Source organism: Podarcis erhardii (assembly GCF_964252035.2).
Source record: "Podarcis erhardii genome assembly, chromosome: 8".
Classification (NCBI taxonomy): Eukaryota; Metazoa; Chordata; class Lepidosauria; order Squamata; family Lacertidae; genus Podarcis; species Podarcis erhardii.
This window is the reverse complement of record NC_138499.1, coordinates 3,600,325-3,616,728: the sequence shown is the minus strand read 5'-3', so window position 1 is coordinate 3,616,728 and position 16,404 is coordinate 3,600,325. Positions and strand designations below refer to the sequence as shown.

The 16,404-nt window shown below is 48.9% G+C and overlaps 1 protein-coding gene across 3 annotated transcripts in view; it reads right to left on the bottom strand.

The window, feature by feature from the left end:
* ARHGAP39 (Rho GTPase activating protein 39) overlaps positions 1 to 16,404 on the bottom strand; it is a 201,720-nt gene that overhangs the window by 10,498 nt on the left and 174,818 nt on the right. For all 3 annotated transcript variants that reach the window (XM_081874082.1, XM_081874081.1, XM_081874083.1), the window contains one exon: positions 6,921 to 6,994. In XM_081874082.1, the coding sequence (XP_081730208.1) occupies positions 6,921 to 6,994 (74 nt within the window). The remainder of the gene's footprint in view (positions 1 to 6,920; positions 6,995 to 16,404) is intronic.

Sequence of the window (16,404 nt, the reverse complement as noted above, 5' to 3'; positions counted from 1 at the left end):
TTTGTAGCTTCGAGAACACTGTCCAGCCATCTCGTCCTCTCGCATGACGCCGACCTGGCTGCAGACGAGAATCCTGACACCGAGGGAGCCAGGAAAGGATCAGAGAGGAATAGGAAAGGGAAAGAAGGGAACAGCCCTAGCCAGGCGTGGGGAACCTTTTTCAAAGTTCCAGGACACATTTCAGCCAGGCGGAAACACTCAAGGAAGGAATCTGCAAGCCAGCGATGGCTTGGTGGCTAGAGTGTCGGACTAGGACCTGGGAGACTGGGGTTCGAATCCCCGCTTGGCCATGAAGCTCACTGCATGTGGCCCTGGGCAGTCATTCTCTCGGCCTAGCCTACCTCACAGGGTTGTTGTGAGGATAAAATGAGGAGGAGGGCAACTATGTATGCCATCTTTGCCTGTATTTGTTTTATTTATTGAAGTTGTTAGTGGTTTTGGGGTGGGTTTTTCCCCCCCAACTCAAAGGGACTCACGAAACAGCTGGAGATGCCAGGAGCCTGTTTAACACCTTAGTAAGTTGTTGGGGAGGATGTGGGTGGTGCTGTGGGTTAAATCACAGAGCCTAGGACTTGCCGATCGGAAGGTTGGTGGTTTGAATCCCCGCGACGGGGTGAGCTCCTGTTGCTCGGTCCCTGCTTCTGCCAACCTAGCAGTGCAAAAGCACATCAAAAGTGCAAGTGGATAAATAGGTACTGCTCTGGCGGGAAGGTAAACGGCGTTTCCATGCGCTGCTCTGGTTCTCCAGAAGTGGCTTAGTCATGCTGGCCACTTGACCCGGAAGCTGTACGCCGGCTCCCTCGGCCAATAAAGCGAGATGAGTGGTGCAACCCCAGAGTGATCCGCGACTGGACCTAACGGTCAGGGGTCCTAAAATATACTTGGAGTCGAGTGTGGATTTCATGCTCTTTATTCAGCTCATAGTAGTGAGGAGGAATGGAAGTTCCCCCGAAATGTCTGCTTTATATACATTATTTACACAATGGGCCCCACGTGATTGGCTAATTATTGGCTAATTATGGGATTCTCCTGTAGGCCAATCAGGTTGCGGATTCACTTCCACCTGGAATTGGATTGGGTGGCTCCTGCGGACCAATCAGAATCCTGCATTCTGGATCCTATTGTTCTAGGACCAATCAGACTGCTGCCTTTGGATCCTATTCAACTCAGTACACAACCGGTCCCTTTACCCTTTACCTTTAAGTTGTATGGGGTTGCTGGAGGCTTTGCAGAAGCAGGTCTTGCGGAGAGGCTCAAAGAGGGCAGCCAACGGCCAACTCAGCATCTTCACCCATCCTTTTTAAAAAAGCTCTTTGAGAAGCTGCAATGGACCCGGGACACCTCACTCGGTAGAGTACGAGAATCTTAATCTTAGTTCGAGTTCCACCACAGGCAGTGTGCGGGGATTGAACTTGATGGCGCTTGGGGACACTTCCAACTCTACAATTCTGCAATTATTAGCTCCGTGAGCACACTCCAAATCGAGGCGTGTGAGAAAAGCCTTCTCTCCGCAGACATCCAGCCTTCGGCCACAGAGGGGCAGCAGTGCACTGGGAGGGAAGGAGGAGGAAGAGGGAGCTGGGAAGGCTGGTTCAGGAGAGGAGAAAGGGCCGCTTTGCAGAAGGGCGGGGAGGAGAGGGTGCTGCTGGAGGAGGGAATAAACAACAAGAGCATCTTTTGCATGGATGCAAAACCTCCAGGGGGACAGAGCCAGGGCAACACTCTCATGCAGGGAGGGGTCAACACAGTCCACGTGAACAGAAGGAGGCAAGGACGGAAAGTGAGGTCAAGGAGTGGAAACTGGCTGCTTATAAGGGTGTGTGTGGCAGCAAAGGAGGATATAATGTTATTATGTTTTTATATATGCTGTATGCCGCCCAGAGTGGATGGAGAAACCCAGCCAGATAGGCAGGATATAAATAAAATTATTATTATTATTATTATTATTATTATTATTATTATTATTATTATTTTAAAAATAATTTTGTAGAGTTGGAAGGGACCCCAGGTCATCTAGCCCAGGGGTCAGCAAACTTACCACACCTCGGGCTGGCGTCTCCAGCACTGATAATGCGGCAGGCCGCAGGGGAGCGTGTGCCCATACACACGCTATTTCCGGCGAACTTCCGGGTTGGAGGAGCACCAGAAATAGCTTGCACACGTGTGCACGGGCCTCCTCCGATCCGGATGTGCACTGGAAATAATAGATGTGCATGAGCAAATAATGCTTGCGCATGCGCATAAGCTATTTCCAGTGCTCCTCCGACCCGGAAGTGGGCGGCCGCGCAGCGCAGCACCGCTAAGAGTGGGTGGCGGCAGCAGGCGGCGGGGGTTGCCGCGGGCCGGATAAACGAGTCCCTTGGGCCTTATCCGGCCCACGGGCCTTAGTTTGGGGACCCTGATCTAGCCCAAACCCCAGCAGTAAAGGAATCATTGCTAAAAATTATTATTATTATTATTATTATTATTATTATTATTATTACTACTACTACTACTACACTCGGCTTTTCTTCAGGACACATAAACGCTTCCCTTTCTTGCTTTCCTTTTAGTATGGGTCAGTGGCAAATGTCACACTCCCCCTCTCTCTTCAGTCTTTTGACAGGGACAGGGCCATCTTAAGCATATCTGGCGCCGTGGTGCAAAGCTCCCTCCGGCACTCCCCATTTCCCAGAGTTTTTTTAGGGAGGATGGCGCTGCAGGCGGGGCTGGAGGAGGCGGGCAGTGGCTGGAGGGGGGCTCCTCAGGTGGGGAAGAGGCAGAGGCTGGACGCGGCGCCTCCCGGCTCAGCTGGCCACTTTGTGCTGTGGTGGGCATGGCAGACGGAGGCTCCGGGTGCGGCGCTGCTTCAGCGTGGCAGGGCGGAGGCGGGCAAGGGTGGCGAGCTGATGGCATGTCCAGCCTCTGCCTCTTCCCTGGCACCCCACACCACTAGCCTCTATGGGTAAGACGCCCCTGGACAGGGACCCCTCTTTTACTCTTCACATCAAGGGAGCAGCACCTCTATACAGTGGTACCTCGGGTTAAGAATTTAATTCGTTCTGGAGGTCCGTTCTTAACCTGAAACTGGTCTTAACCTGAAGCACCACTTTAGCTAATGGGGCCTCCCGCTGGTGCTGCATGGCTGCCGCACGATTTCTATTCTCATCCTGAAGCAAAGTTCTTAACCCGAGGTACTATTTCTAGGTTAGCGGAGTCTGTAACCTGAAGCGTATGTAACCCGAGGTACCACTGTATTCTGCCACTTTCATTTCTTGCAATAAGCCAACCTTCCTTTATTCCTCTTGTGGGAGGACTTCGGTTAGAGGCATAGCTGTCAACTTTTCCCTTTTCTTGCAAGGAATCCTATTCGGAATAAGGGAATTGCCCTTAAAACGTTGACAGCTATGGTTGGGAGTGGCATAAGGTTAAAGGCAAACACATATTCATGACAAATGCATGTTAATAACGCAAACAAAATCCCCTAAACCTGATATTAGCGTGTGTTGGGAAAGGCCTGAGTGCTGGACATGCACGTGGGTTCAGATGTGCGCTTTGTGACGATGCAAAATTCTTGTTTCGGAGTTTTGAAAAACCTGAAAATTCTTAAAAGTCGTGAAAAAATCTAACCAACTAAGGAAGCAACTTGAAAATGAAGTGTGTCTTAAGGCTGGGCAATATATATCGTCCAAAACTGGTTTGAAGTCCACACCGTGATACCTGTTTCATAATTTTTTGGCCTGGCAGTGTATCACAAATCATGACGTGTGTTTCCGTGCGATATGCAAAAAATCACATTGCGGGGGAAACCATGAAGCCAGCCACTGCCTCTCCCTACCGCCATTTCTATTTCAGTCATCGCGATATATCAGGATATTGTGATGTTTAGAGGGTGATATATCACAATGTTGTCTTTGGAAGTGTTGGAAAATGTTGTATGGAAGTGGAAGCTGGACCATAAAGAAGGCTGATCACCGAAGAATTGATGCTTTTGAATTCTGGTGCTGGAGGAGATTCTTGAGAGTCCCATGGACTGCAAGAAGATCAAACCTATCCATTCTGAAGGAAATCAGCCCTGAGGGCTCACTGGAAGGACAGATCCTGAAGCTGAGGCTCCAAGACTTTGGCCACCTCAGGAGAAGAGAAGACTCCCTGGAAAAGACCCTGATGCTGGGAAAGATGGAGGGCACAAGGAGAAGGGGACGACAGAGGACGAGATGGTGGGACAGTGTTCTTGAAGCTACAAACATGAGTCTGACCAAACTGCAGGAGGCAGTGGAAGACAGGAGGGCCTGGCGTGCTCTGGTCCAGGGGGTCACGAAGAATCGGACACGACTAAACGACTAAACAACAACATATCACAATGTTGAAAACCAGATATCGCTCAACCCTAGTGTCTGTGTGTGTGTGTGTATATGTATGTGTGTGTGTGTTTGTGTGTGTGTGTGTACAAACACACAAAACACACCTGTGTTGAACCCCTGCAGAGGAACATGCAGGGGCCTCTCCACTTAGGGAGTAATCAAGCACAACGTTCTCTAGAGCTACAAACGGGAGCTGTGCAAGAGTAGTACTGCCTGTAAGAACATGAAAAGAGCCTGCTGGATCTAGAACCACTCCAGAACCACTGCAAGAAAACAAGGCCAGTCCGGATGTAGCCCCACAATTCTGCCCCAGCTCTTCAAGGCTGGACCAACCTTCCAGTGTCTCCTCCTCACCCGCTGCCCTTGTCTTGCCCTTTAAGCGGCTTCTTTCCTTCCTCGACTCAGGCTCAAGCGGAAAGGTCAGCGGGGGAGCTTCCCGGTGAAAGGCTCTCTTTGTGGTTCCACCTCTTTGTGGGTCTCTCCCCCACAAAGGAGCCTCAGGCTGGCTAGATCTGGGTATTCTCCTGCTATGAAAGGAGCCCTTTCTTAAAATGGCCGGATGCAGGAAGCTAGGAATGCCAACGTCTCAGCACTTCTTCCTATTCCGGGGGTGGGAGAAGAACCCTGCCTGTTCTGCAGAAGGAGACCTTCAAGCCCTTTCTCCCATCTCTAGATGTGATGGGACAGGAGCTCAGAAGCCCCTTCTCCGTCCTCACCAACACCATGGAGGGAAGAGGACGACACCACTATTATTTCTTTTTTTCTTTGGCGATCCCTCGTAGCCGAGTAAGATTGTCTTCCACGGTTTTAACAGTGAGTCCGTAAGTGACAGGTATGCGGGTGGCGCTGTGGTCTAAACCACAGAGCCTAGGACTTGCTGTTCGGAAGGTCGGTGGTTCGAATCCCTGCGACGGGGTGAGCTCCCATTGCTCGGTCCCTGCTCCTGCCAACCTAGCAGTTCAAAGGCACCTCAAAGTGCAAGTAGATAAATAGGTACCACTCCGGCGGGAAGGTAAACGGTGTTTCCGTGCGCTGCTCTGGTTCGCCAGAAGCGGCTTAGTCATGCTGGCCACATGACCCAGAAGCTGTACGCCGGCTCCCTCAGCCAGAAAGCAAGATGAGCACCGCAACCCCAGAGTCGGCCACGACTGGACCTAATGGTCAGGGTCCCTTTACCATAAGTGACTGTGGAGGCCAATTCTGGATCCACACGTCCTTCCACAGTGGGGACATAGGTTTCCGGGCGGGAGTTGATCACGGTGTGGATTTGCCAAGTGTGCCTCTTAGCACGTCTCTCCCTTGCGTCCTGAGTTTGAGCGTCTTCAAAGCCCATGACACCTTTGGTCAAGGCTGTTCTCCAACTGGAGCGCTAGCAGGCCAGTGTTTTCCAATTGTTGGTGTTTATACTGCATTTTTAAAAGATTTGCCTTGAGACAGTCTTTACACCTCTTTTGTTGACCACCAGCATTACGCTTTCCATTTTTAAGTTGGGAATAGAGTAGTTGATTTGGAAGACGATCATCAGGCATCCGCACAACATGACCAGTCCAACAAAGTTGATGCTGAAGAATCATTGCTTCGGCATTGGTGATCTTCTTCCAGTACACTGATATTAGTTTGCCTGTCTTCCCAATCCAGCGAGTGGGGGACAGCGCAATGGATGGCTGCTAGCCACAATGGCTGTGCTCTGCCTCCCCAGTTGGAGGAAGCAATGCTCTTGATTCTGCTCGTGGATTTCCCACTGGGGTACCTGGTCAGCCACAGTGTGAACAAGAGGCTGGACTGGATGGGCCACTGGCCTGATTCAGCAGGCTCGTCTTATGTCATCATCATCATCATTATTATTATCTTCTGAAGAAGCGTGCAAGCATATGCAAGCTTATACCCAGAACAAACTTAGTTGGTCTCTAAGGTGCTATTGTGGGACGCGGGTGACACTGTGGGTTAAACCACAGAGCCTAAGGTTTGCTGATCAGAAGGTCGGCGGTTCAAATCCCCGCGACGGGGTGAGCTCCTGTTGCTCGGTCCCTGCTCCTGCCAACATAGCCGTTCGAAAGCACATCAAAGTGCAAGTAGATAAATAGGTACCACTCTGGCGGGAAGGTAAACGGCGTTTCCGTGCGCTGCTCTGGTTCGCCAGAAGCAGGTAAGTCATGCTGGCCACATGACCCAGAAGCTGTACACCGGCTCCTTCGGCCAATAAAGCGAGATGAGCGCCACAACCCCAGAGTCAGCCACGACTGGACCTAATGGTCAGGGGTCCTTTACTTAGGGGTCCTTTACTTAAGGTGCTACTGGACAATTACTTTATATATATAATTGGCAGATAGAGAAGCAGAAGTACCTTATTTTCCTATTATTATTATTATTATTATTATTATTATTATTATTATTATTTTCTTTTTTCTTTCTTACTGTCTCTCTCTTGATAATAAGTTTATATTAATGTTTCAGTTTGAGGGGGGAAGATATTGGATAATAAGCTTTGTATTCTTCTTTATACTCTAGCAAAATTTCACAGATCGATAGATCAAATCCACACCCAAAAACTAGGCAAAAAGGAGAGGACGGAGGTACCTTTTTGGCGCCGGTCAATGCTGCCTTCTGGAGCTTGCTGTAACAGTACTTGGCGTAAGTGCTTATTGCCACCCCTAGAAGAGAAGAGAGAGAGAGAGAGAAAGAAAGCAGCAAGTCAGAGCCAGAAAAACCCACATGGCCACCCCAACAAGAAAGAGACCCAGAGAGGAGAAACCCCAGCAGCATCCTCAAGAGAAGCCATCAGAGCAGCCTTTTCCAACCAGCCCCTCTCAGCCTTCCTTCGAGAAGCTCATTTCCGGCCACGGCGACCCGAGACGGACCTCGACAGAGCAAGTCCTCCGGCAAACCCCCTGCTCCGGCCGTGAGCTCGGCAAACACCGCGTGCGAGCGACATGCAATGGCACCCGGACTCCTGCAGGACTCGCTGTCTCCCTCGAAGCCACTTGACACCCTTCCATCCCTCCAGTGCTGCTACCAGTACGTACAATTCAGAGCACAATTCAAAGTGTTGGTGCTGACCTTTAAAGCCCTAAACAGCCTCGATCCAGTATATCTGAAGGAGTGTCTCCACCCCCATCGTTCTGCCCGGACACCGAGGTCCAGCGCCGAGGGCCTTCTGGCAGTTCCCTCACTGCGAGAAGCAAAGTTACAGGGAACCAGGCAGAGGGCCTTCTCGGTGGTGGCACCTGCCCTGTGGAACGCCCTCCCATCAGATGTCAAAGAGATAAACAACTACCTGACATTCAGGAGACTTCTGAAGGCAGCCCTGTTCAGGGAAGTTTTTAACGTATGACATATTAGTGTATTTTTGGTCTTTGTGGAAGCCGCCCAGTGTGGCTGGGGAAACCCAGCCAGATGAGCGGGGTACATATAATAAATTATTATTATTATTATTATTATTATTATTATTATTATTATTATTACCAAACCCGCCCTGACAAAGCCTCTCCTCCTCCCAGAGGGAAGGGGTTCTGAGCGGGAGCAACTTCCCGCAGCGGCAGGGAGGCGTGCTCGGCTCCCTGCGCCTGATTCCTTCTGATGCCATGGCCAAGCCTTCCAGCCGACCAATAGGGTCTGCTGGTGGGCGGGGCTAGCCCCATTTAAACGGCTGCGGCAGCGCTCAGCTCCCAGTCTGTTCCTTCTTCCTTCGGATCTCCCACCCTCCCTCCCTCTTAGCACAGCTTCTTTCGCGTATTGACCTTGCTATGGACTTTGGTTGGTCACCTTGGTTGCCCAAGGGGCCTGGTAGGACTTTTTTATCCATTTGGCAAACTGGCACCAGCCTCTTGGTTTTTCCGCCGACCTCGTAGCAACTCGTCACAACTTTCTGGTATTGGCGGTTAGGCATTGGAATAGGTGTGCTGTGTTGGAGGATGGGGTATGGGCCATCATCTACCCCTCCTCTTTTGGGTATTAAAGGAATCCGGCGGTCGTGGATCCTGTCCGATGCCCTGCTGGTGGCTAGGGCCATGGCACGACCCCTGGTGACGTCACGGGGGAGCTTCCAGTTGCACAGTCATACCTCGGGTTGAAGTAGCTTCAGGATGAATATTTTTGGGTTACGTCCCGCGGCGACCCGGAAGTAACGGAGCGCGATACTTCCAGGTTTCACCGCTCGCGCATGCGCACAAAATGACGTTTCGCACATGCACGGAAGCGGCGAAACACGGCCTGCGCACGTGCAGATGTGTCTTACGTTTACTTCACAATGCAGACGGGACTCTGGAACGGATCCTGTTCCTATCCAGAGGTATCACTGTACTTGCATCAACAAGCAATGACTCCTGATATGACTCCCGGCTGTGCAGGGTGGAGTCTTGTATTGCTGTTTCATCCAATGCCTAAGCCAATACTACTCACATGCTGCAACCATTAAAAGTTACGGCCTAACTTTGCCCATTAACCGTGCAGGTATCGCAACTAAAGCATCCATTGCAGGGATTGGCAGAAATGACCAGCAGAATCCGAGACCAGGGAGAAGAGTCGGCGGAAGAAAATTGGAAGAAGTTTAAAGACTATTTGCAGAAATATTGTAAAATTAATGAATGTTAGAATGATGTTGGATAGAAATTAAGTGGTTTCCAGCTGTAATGCTTAAGAGACATGGAAAATAAGGTTTTGAAATAAGTAAAAACTAATGGTGAGGATTTGCTGAACTAATAATTTGAATTGGAATATAAGAAAGGGAGGTATGAGGAGGTCTGGAAAATAAGTTAAAAGAAAATAAGTAAATGGAAACTCTATGTGTTTTTAATTGTTTTTATTTTTTGTATTTTTGTTGTTTCTTTTCTTTTTGTTTTACATTGTATTATTCTTGAAAACTTCAATAAATATCTTATAAAAAGAAAAAATAAAGCATCCATTGCAGATCGCCCTCTGCACCTTCACAAAAAGCCACTACACTTAAGGGAGAGAGTAAAGTTGTTGAATTGCAGTTGTAGAGTTGGGAGGGAGCACAAGGGATATTCAGTACAACCCCCTGCAATGCCCGACGTGGGGCTCAAACCCACAACCCTGAGATTATACGCAAACCTCACCAGGAAAATCACTAGCTCTTATTGCACTTAACCTTTCAGTGCACACTTATTCCTTTCAACTAATCTCTGCCCTGGATTAAGACAGATCTTTTTAAACACTTTATAAACCTGTAATTAGCTACCACTGGACATGCTACCCTTCCAGATGTTCTCCAGATGTTCTAGACTCCCATCAGCACCAAGCCACATGGCTACAGCCATCATCGCCTGAAGCCCCTCAACCACAGCTGGAACACTTGCAAACACTGAGGTCCAGCTCCAAGGGCCTTCTGGCGGTTCCCTCACTGCGAGAAGCTAAGCTACAGGGAACCAGGCAGAGGGCCTTCTCAGTGGTGGCACCCGCCCTGTGGAACGCCCTCCCACCAGATGTCCAAGAGAAAAACAACTACCTGACATTTAGAAGACATCTGAAGGCAACTCTGTTCGGGGAAGTTTTTAATGTGTGACATTTTAATGTATTTTTAATCTTTGTTGGAAGCTGCCCAGAGTGGTGGGGTACAAATAATAAATTACTATTACTATTACTATTACTATTACTATTACTATTACTAAACACAATGATCACTGCAGATGGTGACAGCAGCCACAAAATTAAAAGACGCCTGCTCCTTGGGAGAAAAGCAATGACAAACCTAGACAGCATCTTAAAAAGTAGAGACATCACCTTGCCAACAAAGGTCCGTATAGTTAAAGCTGTGGTTTTCCCAGTAGTGATGTATGGAAGTGAGAGCTGGACCATCAAGAAGGCTGATCGCATAAGAATTGATGCTTTTGAATTATGGTCTGGAGGAGACTCTTGAGAGTCCCATGGACTGCAAGAAGATCAAACTGATCCATTCTGAAGAAAAATAGCCCGGAATGCTCACTGGAAGGACAGATCCTGAAGCTGAGGCTCCAAGATTTTGGCCACCTCATGAGAAGAGAAGACTCCCTGGAAAAGACCCTGATGTTGGGAAAGATGGAGGGCACAAGGAGAAGGGGGCGACAGAGGACTAGATGGTGGGACAGTGTTCTCGAAGCTACCAGCATGAGTTTGACCAAACTGGGGGAGGCAGTGGAAGACAGAAGTGCCTGGCGTGTTCTGGTCCATGGGGTCACAAAGAGTCGGACACGACTAAACGATTAAACAACAACAAACACAATGTCTAATGAAGAAAAGCGGTGGGTTGCGATAACAATATCCTAGGCCACTAACTTCACTTGGTTGTTTTGTTTTGAGAGGCTCCCCCAGCAAACAGAGGAGTAGTTCTGCAGATATATATTGGGTAATACTGGAGAAACCATGTGATAATAAGACAACGTATATGACCAAATCGGGGGGGGGGGGGTAGTAGCAATGCAAATGTCAGGAAAGGATTGGAAAAGATCCCGCAACCTGCTCATTTTTTTGTGTAAATGCAAAGGGATTTTATTTGAAGTGTTAACACTATGGTATTTGACCCCAATTATGATGAAGTAATTTGCTAACAACTGCCCAATTACTGATCGTGCAAAAGCGGAACTCTATCAAGGCACCTACAGGAGGGAACTGCTGGAGGCAGTATGCGTCCGAATGACAGTTGCTGTGAATGGCAAGCGCTGTGTGATTGTCATTGTGTGAGTGAGTTGACTGCCCCAATAGTATGAGACAGATTTCTGTTTTTAATGCTAATTTAACCAAAATACAAGCGAGCAACCAGGGAGGGAACCTGCGTACTTATTTTTGCTACATATTTCTTTGGGGTTTTGTTTTTTTGTACTACCTGCTATGAAAATTCAATAAAACAGTAAGTTTATACTCCTCCACAAAAAAGGCAGTTTTGTGCCTTCACTGCAAAGCGCCAGCTCCTTATCATTCCCAAGAACCTTTGGGGATATTAAACACACTGGTTTAAGTTCATGGTGGTAAGGTAAAGGTAAAGGGACCCCTGATCATTAGGTCCAGTCGTGGCCAACTCTGGGTTTGCGGCGCTCATCTCGCTTTAGTGGCCGAGGGAGCCAGCGTACAGCTTCCGGGTCATGTGGCCAGCATGACTAAGCCGCTTCTGGCAAACCAGAGCAGCGCACGGAAACATCGTTTACCTTCCCACAGGAGGGGTACCTATTTATCTACTTGCACTTTGATGTGCTTTTGAACTGCTAGGTTGGCAGGAGCAGGGACCGAGCAATGGGAGCTCACCCCGTTGTGGGGATTTGAACCGCCGACCTTCTGATCGGCAAGTCCTAGGCTCTGTGGTTTAACCCACAGCGCCACCCGCGTCCCAAGAACTTCATGGTGGAGAAACCTTAAATAATGCAAGAGGGGCTCTGTATTCTCTGGTACCCGGCTATGCAATCATCGGAACGGGTTATCCAAATTTTTGCAAACCAATAAGGCAATGAGGCCCAGAAGCTGCCCTGGGAATGTCGTTTCCTGGAAGATCACGAACCCAGCATGCGGAAAGCACCGTGGCTAGATTCCCGTACGGATTTTGGACGGCCAAATCCTGCACGACAGAAAATCCATCCACAGAGTGACCTTCAAGTCACCCTGGAGGGCTGTGAGCATGTGACCAAGAGCTCTGATCTTCCTGAAAGGGTGGCTATTAATATGCTGGCCGCACAGTCCCCCTGGGACTGGTAATCCAATTAAAAACACAGCCTTGCTTATAGAGGAGCATCTCGGGCAGCAGAAATGCCATGTGGAGGCAGCGGCAGCTAACAGGCATGGACCCTTTGACTCCCAGAAGTGCGCTGGCCCCGTCTCCTAACCTGCTAGCCACCCTGTTATGTACTGAGTTGAATAGGATCCAAAAGGCAGCAGTCTGATTGGTCCTAGAACAATGGGATTCAGAATGCAGCAGTCTGATTGGTCCTAGAACAATAGGACCCAGAATGCAGCAGTCTGATTGGTCCACAGGAGCCACCCAATCCAGCTCCAGGTGGAAGTGAATCCGCAACCTGATTGGCCTACAGGTGAATTCCGGAATCAGCCAATCACGTGGGGCTCATTGTGTAAATAATGTACAGTGGTACCTCAGGTTAAGTACTCAATTCGTTCCGGAGGTCCATTCTTAACCTGAAACTGTTCTTAACCTGAAGCACCACTTTAGCTAATGGGGCCTCTTGCTGCTGCTGCATCGCCGGAGCACAATTTCTGTTCGAATCCCCGCGACGGGGTGAGCTCCCATTGCTCGGTCCCTGCTCCTGCCAACCTAGCAGTTCGAAAGCACGTCAAAGTGCAAGTAGATAAATAGGTACCACTCCGGCGGGAAGGTAAACGGTGTTTCCGTGCGCTGCTCTCGTTCACCAGAAGTGACTTAGTCATTCTGGCCACGTGACCCGGAAGCTGTACACCGGCTCCCTCAGCCAATAAAGCAAGATGAGTGCCGCAACCCCAGAGTCGGTCATGAGTGGACCTAATGGTCAGGGGTCCCTTTACCTTTAAGTGAATATTTAAAATCAGGATGGGATGGTTCCTTTTAAAAACAAAGGGGAAGCTTTGGGGCTCCAGTTAATTCTCACCCAGAGGATTAGTCCCCAGGACAGCTCTTCCACCTCAGCAGGAAAGCTGTGCAAATCGATCTCTGTGGATTTCCTGGGGTGTCGGAAAATGCAGAGAGACGGCGGATCTTTTGGGATAGTCAAATCCAATCAGCATAGCACTCTCTCTTCCCTACCTCAACAGCCAAGGTCATGTTCCTTTCCCTTTAGGATGCAACAAGGAGAGCTGGAAAGGCGAGGGCAGGGTGGGTGGGCAGAAAGAGAAAACAGCCAGAGAGGCAAATATTTGCAAAGCAACCACACATCAATTTTCTCATGAGGAGCGAAGGCACAGCTGAGATCTGAAGCGAGATGACAAAGGGCAAGTGAAGCCTTGGGCAAGGCCAGGGCTCTTAATTTCCGCTTCAATCGGTGGCATGGGCATTGCTACAGGTGCCATCAATAGTCCTCTCCTCCATCTCTGTGAATTTGTCCAATTCTCTTTTAAAGCTGTACAAGTTGCTGGCCATCACCTGTGGGAGAGAGTTTCACAGGTTAACAACACAGGGGCTCAGCTGCTCACTGGAGCAGATTATCGCCACTGCCAGTTCTGAAGTCTTGCAGCGGCTGCCGTATTAGCTACTGAGCTAAGTTTAATAATAAATAATATTTTTTTTATTTATACCCTGCCCTTCCTGGTTCCGAAAACAGGGCTCAGGGCGGCTAACAACAAATTTAAAACACTTAATTGATGCTACAAAAAACAGCATAAAAATACGGTATAAAACGTGAATAACAATCAAATAAAAAATCAATTTAGGGGGGAAATCCATCCAATGAATATTAGATGATCCCCAGGGCTAGCTGGCTAAATTAGTGCTATTTGGGCCAGCGAGGAAACCAGGGGAGAAATTGCTGTGGGAACCCAGAGCGGGTAATCTTCATAAAAAGGGGAGGGGAGGAAGGGGAATAAAAGATCAGCTGAATTCCAATTAAAGGCCAGGCGGAACAGCTCTGTCTTACAGGCCCTGCGGAAGGAAGTTCAATCCTGCAGGGCCCTGGTCTCATGGGACAGAGCATTCCACCAGGTCGGAGCCATCACTGAGAAGGCCCTGGCCCTGGTGGAGGATAGTCTGACTTCCTTAGGGCCCGGGACCTCTAAACTATGGTTATTCATGGACCTTAAGGTCCTCTGCAGGGCAAACCAGGAGAGGCGGTCCCGTAAATAAGGTGCATTAGGCCCTGTGCACCTTCAGACCAGGATACAATAAAGGCCACCTCACCCCATATCCCGAACCCTGTGCTCTCATCAGGACGTCCGTTCCATGCAGGAGAGAATACAGATTCTGTCCATCCCTAGCCTCAGATCTACCGTTGTGCTGGAAAAGCAGTGCAGAAAGAGAACTCGCCTGCTCTGAACCACATTAAATTCCTTGGGCGTTTGAAAATCTGGGACAGTTCTTTCTCCAGACATCTTCCCCACAGAAAAAAGAAATCTGGAGCTCGCCAGGGAGGTCTCCTTGTGAGCAGGGTTGGAAGGGGTCAGCTCCCCCACGGCTGGCTGTCTTGGCAAAGGCTTGTTTGTTCCGCTTGTCTTCCTCTGCTTCTTGGGATCTCTGGGCGACGCTGACACATCGATGTGCCCAGGGGCTGGAGAAGAGGCAAGATCGAGATTTGCCAGAAAGGAAGAGGACAAGGGTCCCCAGTGCTCAATCTAGCTAGGATCTCCATCAAAGGGCCTCTGGAGCAATGGACGGCAACTAACAGCAGCAGGAGCACAACACTGATATTTCCAGTGGCTTTGGAAAGAAGCAGCTGCTCACCGGGAGGAGAGGTCAAGATGCAAAAGCAGTAAGGACATAAGGAGAGAAGGCTGGGTCAGGCCAGGCCCATCGAATCCAGCATCCTGTTCTCACAGCGGCCGACCAAAGGGAAACGCAGAAGCAGGATTCGAACGCAGGAGCAGTCATCCCTCCTGGTATTCAGGAACATTGCTGCCTCGAACCACAGAGGCAGAACACAGGTATCAGGGCTACCGGCCATTGAGAACCCTCTCCTCATCCATGAATTTGCCCAGTCCTATTCTATTCTTTTATATGCCTGTTGCCTTTGTCCATGGAGTTTTCTTGGCAGGGATACTGGAGTGGCTTGCCGGTTCCTGCTCCAGGTGTTTCACGTTTGGTCAAAACTCTCCACTATGACCTGTCCATCTTGGGTGGCCCTGCACGGCATAGCTCATAGCTTCTCTGAGTTATTCAAGCCCCTTTGCCACAGGAGTGTTGGAGGAGACTCTTGAGAGTCCCATGGACTGCAAGAAGATCAAACCTCTCCATTCTTAAGGAAATCAGCCCTGAGTGCTCACTGGAAGGACAGATCCTGAAGCTGAGGCTCCAGTACTTTGGCCACCTCAGGAGAAAAGAAGACTCCGTGGAAAAGACCCTGATGTTGGGAAAGATGGAGGGCGCAAAGAGAAGGGGACGACAGAGAACGAGATGGTTGGACAGTGTTCTCGAAGCTACCAGCATGAGTTTGACCAAACTGCGGGAGGCAGTGGAAGACAGGAGTGCCTGGCGTGCTCTGGTCCAGGGGGTCACAAAGAGTCGGACACGACTAAACAACTAAACAACAACAACACACGCTATTCTATTCTATTTTATTTTAATTTGAGTTCAGGATTTTTACATACATTATATTATCTCCTTCCAATTTTTAAATTTCACGTACAATTTTTTCCTTTCCTTCCCTTCCCACCCCCATCCCCCATATCCATTGGAAGGGTTCAAACAATTATCCTCAGCCACAGGCATAGTGTCTTTAGTTTCCACCAAATGTCTTTTGTTCCAGTAACTTTTATCCATTGAAGATAGGGGTGCCATCTGTTCCTTATCGTGGTGGACTTGACCTTCCACGTTGTTTCCTGTGACGTGACTACGACAATGTCCAACTGAATAAGTTCAAACAAATAACTATTCCATGCCTCTACTGTCCATTTTTCTCTTTTTTTTTCTCTCTATCTTTCCAACCTAAAGCTATCGGTGCCTTTCTTGCTAACATCATAGCTTTGAAGGTACACTGGTCACCCTTCTCTATAGCCGTGTTTCCAAGTATACCCATTGTCATGGAATCAAAGTCTATTGAAAGCTTTGCTTCAAAAATTTCATTAATAACCTTTAGGATTTTAATCCAGAACGCCCAGTCCTCTCTTAAAACCACCCAGCTTGATGGCCATCACAATTTCCCGGCAGAGGGAATTCCACAGTAATTCTGCACTGCACAAAAAAGGACTTTCTTCTGCCTGGGAAGTGACATATAAAGATTTGAAGAGAATGCTGAAAATGACTTTTGTTTAAAAAGCAACAACCAGAAGCTATGATTTTGAAAGGTACAGGGACTTAACGGGTTTACCATGCAAAAGACTTTTTTCCTGCATCTGAGAGTGGACGCCAGGCCAAGACTAGACTATCCCTATAGAAGGTAGAAGCCGCCGCCAAAGAAAATAAAGGAGATTGGCAAAACCAACTAATGAACTATGCAGGACATATTAG